Source organism: Hippocampus bargibanti, linkage group LG07, assembly GCF_051943395.1.
Source record: "Hippocampus bargibanti isolate YZ-2025 linkage group LG07, ASM5194339v1, whole genome shotgun sequence".
Lineage (NCBI taxonomy): Eukaryota > Metazoa > Chordata > Actinopteri > Syngnathiformes > Syngnathidae > Hippocampus > Hippocampus bargibanti.
The window spans coordinates 25,230,913-25,243,088 of NC_142740.1; the positions used below are offsets into that span (position 1 = coordinate 25,230,913).

The following is a 12,176-nucleotide window of genomic DNA, read 5'->3' on the forward strand; positions in this document are numbered from 1 at the left end:
ACATGCTTGATTATTGCTAGAAACATGTAACTTGTTAAAAGTATGAATGTTTATATGTGAATTTATGTTCTCAAAACTGTGCAATGAAATATAACACACACATGTGTTGTTTTTCTCAGTAAGTCAGGACAAATCGAGCCGTTAGTAAGCTCACTGTCTCGCAGGTTGACAGATATGGACTGATAAGCACGTCTGCCTCACAAGGCAGAAGAGAAGGGTTCGATTCCGGCTCCATTCTTCCTATGTGGAGTGAGCATGTTTTCCTTGTGTCCATGTGAGTGACACAACAGCGGGAGTACACTGAATATGGTTATAATGTTCAAATTCATACACACAAGACGCATTATCGTGAAGGGCAATAATATATGGCATAATTGCATGTGTGTGTGTGTACAATACATATTGATTTATATAGTGTTTTAACAACAGCTGAAGCATTAATAAAGCGCTTAACATGGACAACTATAATATACCGTCATGTTAAGTGTTCCCCAGTGTCACAGTGAATGTATTGTTAACATGAACAGGATAATGGTTATTATTTATCCATAAAAGTCTGGCACTTTGTCTGCAACGACTCAGCCGCTACATCTTCTAAACACGATGTGCTTTGAAAAGGAAAGGGAAGCAATAAAGCTTGAGCTTGTAAGTCATAAAAGCTGCTGTGTAAAACCAAATAGCATTAAAATGAGCATAAATCTTTGGCATCATTCAATTTTATGACATATCATCAATCTGTCATTTCAGTGCTGTCCTAATTTGAACTTGCAGTGCTGGCATGCTATGACCTGTTGTTCGTGCGGTTGCTATCTTGGCTCTCATGAAAAGGGGAAGCCACAGGAAACAAGAACTTTGCATTCTCAAGTGATTCAGACATATTTTAGTAGCACGTTGGCTGATTCATGACCAAAAACGCAAAAAAAGAAGACATTTTGGTGGTTCATTTAATTTATTCAACTTGAAAAAAAAGAAACATTTGTTTCTCAACAAAGCGAGCACCACCAACAAGCAATATTTACACCAGTGTCATTATCACATTTTCTGCACGGGCTTGTCTGCCAGGAAAAGCATACATTTATTACAAATTTTCCCAAGTGACAAATAAACAAAACGGGATACAGTGATACCTTGGCTTACAAACTTAATTGGTTCCCAGATAGAGTGTGTAACGCAAAATATACCTTATTTCATGTATAATAAATGTGCTATAGTATTATGATTAAAGAAATAAACTACTATATAATAAAGTCGTTTTATTGACCTTTGTGATGGCCGTTGAGGCCCTGATGGAATGGAGTGGTTGGTTTCATCAGCATTAAACACTTGATGAGGAACGTAACCTTCTTCTTTCAACATCTTTAGGAATGATCCCTTGTAGGTGCTTTCTCTGTGATAATTTTATCTAGTTCCTCATCAATTGTATTCTGTTTAGCTGAGTTGATAGCTTTTTGCATCAAGTGTACAGATGGCTTGTACGGGTTGTTTGTGGAGCCTGATTGATGGGATATTTTTAACCTTGCAGTCTACACTCTGCCCTTGAACTATCAAAGTTGAAACTCTCTCACTGTCGTCTGCCTGTCTCTTTAATTTTAAGTTTAAGTTTAACCCCCCCCCCCTCACTGCTGCGTTCTTGACCAATCACATGGCTTTAACCAAAGACTGGGGGCGGGGAATATAGGACAAAAACAGTTGGCTGCCATTTTGTTGTTAGAAGAACGGGCTCGTTCGCGAATGACACATCACTCAATGAGGCAGCTCCGTGTATGAAAAAAGTTTGTATGCCAAGGTAAAGTTCGTATGCCAAGGTAAAATGTTCATAAATGTAATGTTCGTAAGCCAAGAGGTTCGTAAGCCGAGGTATCACTGTATTTACAGACTGTTCTTGGTCTTGTTTGTGAAGTCTTGATGTATCTTATGACAGCTTTTTACACCAATGATGTTTCTTTCACACACCCTTAACGGAGCTGTTCATCTTACCTGGAAGAGAAAACAAATACGCTGACTAAATCTCAACAAGACAACAGATTCAATGGGGTCACGAGAGTGGGAGGGGCTTCTGTCAGACTGAGTCTGTTACTGAGTCTGCTAGACTGTGTCTAGCAGTATTTCATGGTCAAAAAAAGTGAGTCCTCTGTTTCGAATGGAAGCACATCAGGTGTGTTATGTAGTACCAGTAAGTCCTTTCTGAACACCGTTTAGCTGTCATTAACACTCGGGCGCACTGAGGTATTGACGGCAGTTAATAATTGGACTAAATGAATTTATCAAGAAAAAGGTTTCTTCAGCTGTCATCTGTATTTCTTTGAATGTGTTAGACGTTTTGTTCCTCGTCCGAAGAGCTTCGTCAGCGAACTAACGTTGTGCTGGTAATTCTGGCCCAATATACAGTAAAGTCTCGTTATATCGATATCGGTTATATCGATAGTACCGCTTATTACGATACTATTTCTATGAACGCAAGGAGAAAATTACATGCGCGCAGGGTCGGATATATCGATAGTCCCGGTTATATCGATATTTTTTCCGACTCCCGAGAATATTGATATAACGAGACTTTACTGTATATCCCTAATGGACAGAGGTGGCTGTGCCAGACCCCTGCTCTGACAGAACCCTCGGGGGAGCAGTGGACCACTCCCTGAAGCCAATCTGTTAACTACTATTGTCCTATCCCTGGCTCTGGTTTCACCTCATTAGCATGACTAAGCTTACGTGGTATCGGCCTAAGAAGTCTGTTGTAAGCATAGTCTAAACTAGACTTTAAACCACTATGGCAATTTAGTGAAAGTTTTGCAGTTTTACTCCTCATAATAACAATAATAATAATAATAATAATAATAATAATAATAATAATAATAATAATAATAATAATAATAATAATAATAATTGGATTGGATATGCCTTTATTAGTCTCACAGTGGAGAAATTTACAATATATTATTATTAATAATAATAATTATTAATAATAATATTAATAATAATAATAATAATAATAATAATAATAATAATAATAATAATAATAATAATAATCCATTTGATTTCTAAGCGCCTTTCAAAATTCTCAAGGTCACTTTACAGTCACAGGATAAAGTTTTCCTGTTGGTGAGCAGCAGCAGCCACACGCGGCAGCGTTCACTCAACCCCGAAGTAACTCAAATAGATAGAAAGCTAGTTAGCGAGACTAATAAAGGCAAATCCAATCCAATCCAATAGATTGCAAATAAATAGTTACTGGATAGCCAGATAGCCAACAGCTAGCAAGCTAGACAGTTTACAGCCAGTCAGCTAGGCAGATAATAGCTAGCTAATGGACAGCAAATAAATATCGAATAGATAGCCAAATAGCCAACAGCTAGCAAGCTCGACAGCTTCCAGCCAGCTAATGGCTAGCCAGCTAGCTAATGGATAGCTAATAAATAGCTAATAGATAGCCCGATAGCCAACAGCTAGCCAGCTAACAGTCATCCAGCTAATAGCTAGACAGCTAATAGCTATCCTTTCCGTTTAGCTATTTTAACAGAAGTATGTCATAAGTGGCGCAGATCATGTAGCAATATGCGCTAATCTATTTTCTTTAGCTAAGATTTGAACCTCACTGTCACCAAATGAATGGTTGCTTGCTTTTAGGTGCAGATGTACTACAGATTGAGGCCCACTAGCATTGTCCCTGCTAGTGGGCCTAGATGGACCACCCCTGTACGACTGAGAACCTACATAGACGTAAATTAACTTAGAATGTCCACATATTTTGGTTACAATCGAAGTCAATAAAGACACTTGAAAACAAAGTCCATCAACATTTGGATTCCTCATTTTGGATGTCTTCATCGTGATCAGTTGCTCTCAATTTGCTCATCTACAGTCTATTCTATTAGAATGCTTTGAAAGGTACCGTGGAGAGTTTTGCCCAAGCTTGGTCCTGCAATAGCGGCTCAGTTGGCTGCAACAATTTGTCTGTTTTGATGTGGGATCGACGGCACGCCTGCGGGTTTTGGAATACCCACCTGCAGAACATGGAGACGTGGGCAGTTCACTGTGAGTGCGCACATAACGGCAAGTTGGCTTGCAAACACACACACACACACACACACACACACACACACACACACACACACACACACACACACACACACACACACACACACACACACGCACACACACACACACACACACACACACACACACACACACACGCATGCGCATATACACACACGTTTTCCTGACATGGTGGGGACGAGGAAGAAGATTGTGTCGAGCAGTGTTTGAGACACACACATATGTTTTTCCTACATGGTGGGAACGAGGAAGATGATTGTCTAGCAGTGGTTGAGACACACACGCACATACATTTTTTTCCTCCATGGTGGGAACGAGGAAGAAGATGGTGATTGTGTCTGCTGGTGTTTGAGACACACACAAACACACGTTTTTATATCATGGTGGGGACGACGAAGCTGGTGATTGTGTCTAACAGTGTTTGAGACACACAAACACACACACATGTTTTTTGTAAATGGTGGGGACAAGGAAGAAGATGATTGTGTCTACCAGTGTTTGAGACACACACACACACACACACCAACTCGTTGGCAAGTTCAACCACAGAGCATGAAAGGTGACAGAATTCAAGAGTTGTTATCTTGACCGCCCATCCTTCCTGCTGCTGCTGAGTCCACACACACACACACACACACACACACACACACACACACACACACACACACACACACACACACACACACACACACACACACACACACACACACACACGAAACATCCCATGTCCACTGAGAGTGTTGTACCTTGCAACCTGGCAATGTCCTCAGGGTCTGCAGCTCATTTTCTCTCAGGGCCAAAGTGTCCGCTTGCAATTGTTTCTGTTCTCTTAGCCGTTTTTGCTCGATCAGCAGTTTCTCCATCTGAATCAAATGTGCCCAATTTAAAGGGAGGAAAGAGGAATACGAAACGAGGGACGGCAGCAGGTGTGCTTCTAAGAACCTTCTCATCATGAGTCTTCTGCTTGAGTTGCAGCCGCCTACTGGTCTCGGCGAGCGTCTCGTTGCGGTTCTGTTCACACGTCTGGAAGTCGGCGCTTAAGTGCGAGTTTTGCACCTCCAGTCGGCTCGACTTGACTTGAATCTGAGCCACCTTTAACGGGAAGACAAATGTGGTGATGTTCTTTCATGGGTCGGGCAAATGGTGTGTCGGACGGACAACATTCTGAGTGAAAAAAAAGGAAAATTCAAGAAAAAAAAATTGTAAAAAAAGGAAAATCTGTTTCTATTCCAATCCGAGGGTATCGAACTGCAAATATGCGGTTGTCACCATAGTTTCAAGTTATACTATCACCAATAAATGACCTGTGTGAATTGGGCCGATAATGGGTCCTATTATGATTGTAACTACAACATGAGTACAGGTACCATCCGACTTACAACCAGATTCTGTTCCGACCAACTAGTCGTAAGTCAAAATGGTCGTAAGTCGAAATCCATTTATACTACAGGATAGAACACGTGTTGCAGTGCCAGGCGTAGAATAAAAAATAAATAGAAAATTGAGTCTGCCGGTTGCGGTCTTAAGTCGGGTGGTTGTAAGTCAAGCCGGTCGTAAGTCGGATAGTACCTGTAGTTGCATTTATTTATTTATTGTTTGTTTGTTTGTTTTTTGTATTGTTTGTTGTATTGATTTTTTTTTTCAAATTCATGCAAGTATCCTTTGCACTGGAATTATATTACACCAATGGCGGGCCGTCAGGGCCTGCAAGGCCTACTCTGCTGGCCTAAAATATCTGAATTACAGACTAATTAATTATATTTTCCATACTATGTCCATAAATTCTTTTTAAATAATTCCAAATTGTCTTTCAGATTTCTTTTATCACTTTTCCCCTGCTGCGCTGCTTCTAGACAGGTGTTTTCCTATTTTAGCATTTAACCAATCACATTTCAGCCATCATTTGCTACCAGGGTTACAAATCTACCTGGACGACTTCATAATCAGTTCTGCAGGCCTTGAAGCATAAAAATAAATGTAGATGAAACAGTTGCTTTAACCAATCGGAGTTTGAGTTGGCAACCCAAGGCCTGCTTGAAGGCGCTGGCAACACTAGAGTTTTTGCGAATTATGATTGGCTAGTTACGAGCCAATCATAGTATCACTAGCTGCTAGGTGATAAGAGCATACTGGCCAGAGCTAGCACGTTATTTCCTATCTAATGTTAGCCTCTAATGGACTTGTAGTAAATCACACCACACTTTTTCAGTCTGGATTGATTCAGACATAGCACTACTGAAGGCCTAGCGGTGAAATCCAGGGCCCGCCACTGTATTACCCTACAATCTGGAAACACTAACTGAAACCTGCCATATGCATGATACGATAGTTGCCAACGTTTGCACCTCACGTTGCGCAAAGTTGAGAGTACTGGTACTCATTTTGCAACATTACTTCTGCTGATCTCACGAAGAAAAAAACGCAATAACATGAAGAGCAACTTGCTTTAGCCTGCAAATTGAATTATTTAAAAAATGATGATGCATTGAAGCGCAAAAACGATGAGGCATCATTTTTTTACCCCTCATTTATCAATGTAACCCTGTACACTTGACGATTTACTTGGAGAGGATGTGTGTCTTTGTTCCCCTGAACTTGCTACTGTATCAGTGGAGCCAGAAATCACCCCTAATCATAAAATGACCTCGGTGGTCAGCTATGTCCATAACTTAGTCGATGAATATTTTGACAGAGGAAAGAGAGCCTCTCTTGAGGAAGTAAATGAATCTCACAAGTAAATCTGAATCAACTTAACAAAAGAAGTCATTTATATCAAATTAATATTTCATCAGAGTACAATAGAGTCATGTAAGAGTGCCAACACTGTATATCTCTTTCTCTTCCTCGAGAGAGAGACAGAGCAATAGCTAGCTAGCTAGATAGATAGTTAGCTACATATATATATATATATATACATATATACATATATACATATATATATATATATATATATATATATATATATATATATACACATATATACATATATATATATACATATATATATATATATATATATATATATATATATATATATGTATAAATATATATATACTCTGTATATGTATATATATATATATGTATAAATATATATATACATATATATATATATATATATATATATATATATATATATATATATATATATATATATATATATATATATATATATATATATATAAATATATATATACTCTGTATATGTATATATATATATATATATATATATATATACAGTAAAGTCTCGTTATATCGATATTCAAGGGAGTCAGAAAAATATCGATATAACCGGGACTATCGATATATCAGACCCTGTTTGCATGTAATTTTCTCCGTGCGTGCATAGAAATAGTATCGATATAACCGGGACTATCGATATATCCGATATCGATATAACGAGACTTTACTGTATATATATATATATATATATATATATATATATATATATATATATATATATACTCTGTATATGTATATATATATACTCTGTGTATATATATATATATATATATATATATATATATATATATATATAGACAGTGTCTATATCTATCTATCTATCTATCTATCTATCTATCTATCTATCTATCTATCTATCTATCTATCTATCTATCTATCTATCTATCTATCTATCTATCTATCTATCTATCTATCTGATATAAAATGTGATGTACACCAATGGCCAATGTGTATCTCGTCTCTGCACATTACCTTGTTGCCCACGTTGTCCAAATACAGCTGAAACTTGTTCTCCACATCCCTGGACAGGTTGGTGCAGCTGTTTCTTATCTTCTCCATTTGCTCCTGCTGACTCTCACAGGTGAGGTGAAAGGTCAGCTGGTGGGGGAACAGGTTGTTGATTTTGTTGAGAAATTCCTTGGTCACCAATTCGATTCCATTCAAAGAATGAGCAAAGTCTTCTTTACATTTCCTGGTGAAAGACAGTGTTTAAAATAAAATGTATTTGTATTTAAACCCATTTGGCAAACATACGCAGCTATACGGTACCTAGTGTAGGCAGCAAGGTGCTCCTTCAGCATGGTGTTTTCTCTGCGGAGAGCGATGCCATCCTGGTGGTGGACGTCTCTGTCCTTGAGGGCGCTGTCCCTCTCCTGACTCAGATAGTGGACTGTGTGGCTGAAGTTGGCTTCGATGAGTTCAATCATTGCTCTCTGCTGGGCGTTGAGGCTCTCTAAAGTTTTGAGCTCATCTGGAGGGATCGCAGAAATTGTAGAGTCTGAGCGACGAGAAGTTGGTCACTTGGCAGAGAGATGTGGATTTTTGCGGGCTGTTTTAAAACCTCCAAAAGGGATTATTTTACGGGATATTTTTTATGAGTTAATACATAAATTTTTTTTCTCAGTTCAAATAAAAAGTTAATTACAAATTTGAGTCTTGAATGTTCATTTTCAAATCCACAAATGTCAGGTAATCCCGACATTCTCTTTCACAATGAAAGACTCATTCACAACTATTCCAATATAATAATCCTTCTATAACAATGAATAATAAAAAGTATTATTACAGATTAACATAAAATGACTGCATTTTTGTTACACTGTGAACACAACAAAGAAAGATGGCTGTGAACACGTACTGCCTGGAGCGACCACCACAGGCTGCTGTACTGGGGAAGTGGAACATCGCGTACTTCGCATTGCCATAATCTGCCTCTCACAGTTAGCCTGCATGAAGAAAATTTACCCAAAACGTCAAGCAAAACTGCAAAACGAGTCACAAATGACACATTGCTTAAATAGATCCACGTACTAATTTATTCATGAAGTCAAGCTTGGTAGCGTTAGCATAAATCATGAGCTGCTCCAGCTGCTTCACAAGAGCATCTTTCTCAGCCGTACGTGTTCCAAGTTGAGCTCCCAGCTCGCCTTTCTCCCTCCTCAGCTGTATATTGTTCTCACTCAGTCTGTTGAAGCCCATCTCCAGCTCCTGCGTAAGAACAGAAGCAGGTGACATCCCCCCCCCCCCCCCCCCCCAAGGATCCAAGGGGTCAAAGGTTGTTTCACTTTGAAATACAAACGTTGAAAGAGTCATCCTATTCGCTCACCTTGACTCTCATCTCCTCAGCTGACTTCTCCGGTTGTCCGTAGATGAGGAAAAGCACCAGACTGACGATGATGAGGGACTGGATAAGTGAGGAGAAGAAGAAGACAATCTTCAAGTAGTAACCACAGCTTTTGCCTTTGGGTTTCTGCAAAGGTTCTCTGGCCTCCAGGCCAAACTTAGCTCGTGAATAGTTGGAGCTGTACATGTTTGGAGGTGAAATGGTGGAAACCAGGTTGAAAGCTCAAAAGAGGAATTGCTGGGAGGACGCTAAAATCCACAAGGTTCTCCTCCCCTTGAAGCGCAGAAGTCTAAAGTGAGGACGCCGTCCGTATTCTGAGGTTGTGACGACGTCACACTCGCATGGATGGATGAATGTAAACAAAGATCCCAAGGAGCGTCGTGGGGCCATGTTTATAAACGGTGCTGGGGGGCACATTTCCAGTCCATCCTGGCCCTGCCCTCACCTCACATACCTCCCTCCCTCCTCAACCGACCACCCCCCTCATCGACCTCTGCCACTGGTAGAGCCTCTCACCGCCTCACCCTTGAAGTCATTATTTTAAAAATAGATTGCTATGCTGGAAAATTCGACAGGAATTCAACATTAGGTACATTTAGTTGATTTACGGACTACTTTATCCTCACTGGTGGGTTCTGGAGCTTATCCCAGTTGTTGGCGGGGGACACCTTGAACCGGTTGCCAGCCAATCGCAGGGCATACAGAAAAATGACCAACCATTCGCGCAAGCACTCACAACGACGGACAATTTGGAGTGTTCAATCAGCCTTGCCATGCATGTTTTTTTTGGAATGTGGGAGGAAACCAGAGGACCCAAAGAAAGGTATTTGTTGCTGGCAACCAGTTCAGGGTGTCCCCCCGCCTATTGCCGAAGATGGCTGAAATTAGCTCCTGTACCCACCGCGGCCCTTGAAAGGATAATGTGGATTGGAAAAAAAATGGTTGTACAGTGATACCATTGCTTACGAACTTAATTGGTTCCCAGACAGAGTGTCTAAGGTGAAAAGTGTGTATCTCAAAAATTAAATTCCCATAGGAAACCATTAAAATGAGAATAATCCGTTCCCATAAAACAATTTTCTACTTTCTAATTTTCTAAGCCTTAAAACTACACAAAATATACCTTATTTTACGTATAATAAATGTGCTATTGTATTATAATTAAAGGAGAAACACTTGAAAATACAAACCTGCAGAAAATAAATGAAGGCTTTCAATGAAATAATTGGCTTTCTGGTAATAACTTTGATTTGTTTCTGCAGATTTCCCGAGGATTCCTCCCCACATTCCCCAGATGGTCGATGAACAAAATAAGAAAACGGCATATCCTGTCCCAAGCAAGCACGGAAAGGAGTCATGGCAGTGGAGGAGTGAAGGAATGAAAACAATGGGGAGCTGTCATCCTTAAGGATAACAAATTCTGCCTGCGCTACAGAGTCAATGGGCCCTCTCGCACGCTCTTATCTGCGGCGATGACGTGAGGACCAGCCGACAGCACAAGGATGGAAAAAGGGGGAAAGGTCTTTTCGGCCGTGAGCTTTCCTGTTCCCCATTGTCTCAGTGGCAACATTCTGGAGTGGGGGGGGGGGGGAGGCTCAATTATGAAGGCTCGTGAGTGACAGAAAGTGAATAACTATCAGAAGCGGTGACCGGCGTTGGGGTCAAAACAGGAAATCTTGTGCTGAAAGGATAAGACAAAACAACTACTTTAGATAAGTAACAGGAGACGGGAGACATATGACGTATTTAGCACCACAGTCATATTCATATGAGTGGATAAGCGATATCATTCATGAAGATAATCATTCCGTCCAATGTTCAATCAGACGGCAATTGTCTGATGGTGATTAGGGGTTACACTAAAGCAAGTGTGTCAAACTCATTTTTGTCACAAGCCAGATTTTAGTTAGTTTCATTTATAGGGCCGTTATGAGTGAAACTATATGAAGAAACAAGTATAATCATTTATTCATATACTGTTTAAGCAGTGGTGGCCGTCTGCTGGCCTAAAAATATCTCAATCACAGACTAATGTGAATTCTATTTTGCCCATGAATTCCTATTAAATAATTCCAAATTGTCATTCAGTTTCCTTTCATTGCTTTTCCCCTGTTGTACTGCTTCCAGATGTGTGTTTTGTATTTAAGAATTTAACCAATCACATTTCAGCCATCATTTGTTACCAGGGTCAGAAATCTACCTGGACGCCTTCACAATCGGTTCTGCAGGCCCTGTCGCATCAAATGTGGCAATCAAACTGTTGCTTTAACCAATCAGAGTTCGAGTTGGCAACCCAAGGCCTAGAAACGTCAGTTTTTATAAATTAGGATTGGCTATTCACTAGCCAATCATAGTATCACTAGCCGCAAGTGATAAGCGCATAATGGCCAGACCTAGCACATGCTATCAGTAGCAGGCAGACGACAGTGAGAGTTTAAGGAGACTGCAAGGTTAAAATATCTCATCAATCAGGCTCCACAAACAACCCGCACAAGCCATCTGTACAGTGGATGCAAAAAGCTATCAACCCAGCTAAACAGAACACAATTGATGAGGAACTATATAAAATTATCGCAGAAAAGCCACCGACAAGGGACCATTCCTCAAGATGGTGAAAGAAGAAGGTTACGTTCATCATCGAGTGTTTAATGAATAACTAGTTTTCAAATTTGAAATAAAAAATAATAAGTTATTGTGGTTTTTATAGGACAATTTGATATTTTGGTTTGACATTTAGCAAGCATTATGTAATTTCACAAGTTTGATTTGCTTTTGCGGGCTGAATAAAATGATGTAATGTGCCAGATTTGGTCCCTGGGCATTGACTTTGATACCTGTGACCGAAACCAAATGAATCTATGCCTTTCGTCACTCCAAGTGAAAAAAAAGAAGATAAGCAGCGCCAGACGTGACGTCTTGTTTCCAAGAGAAATGCTGCCATCTGCTGACAAAATATATTAGCAAAACGCAAAACTGGGGAAAAAGTACTTTACATAAAATAATAATATATTTAATTTATAAGCGTCTTTCAAAACTC

At 39.7% G+C, this 12,176-nt stretch overlaps 1 protein-coding gene across 1 annotated transcript; it reads right to left on the bottom strand.

The window, feature by feature from the left end:
* Window positions 1-930: 930 nt before the first annotated feature.
* Window positions 931-9,527, bottom strand: plvapb (plasmalemma vesicle associated protein b). Its single transcript, XM_089001699.1, has 9 exons — window positions 9,122-9,527; window positions 8,827-9,003; window positions 8,654-8,741; window positions 8,065-8,266; window positions 7,768-7,987; window positions 4,999-5,148; window positions 4,803-4,919; window positions 3,893-4,004; window positions 931-1,977 (listed from the first exon to the last, which is right to left on the bottom strand). The coding sequence occupies exons 1-8, from the start codon at window positions 9,323-9,325 to the stop codon at window positions 3,933-3,935; spliced, it is 1,230 nt and encodes a 409-aa protein (XP_088857825.1). The 5' UTR covers window positions 9,326-9,527; the 3' UTR covers window positions 931-1,977; window positions 3,893-3,932.
* Between the last annotated feature and the right edge of the window lie 2,649 nt (window positions 9,528-12,176).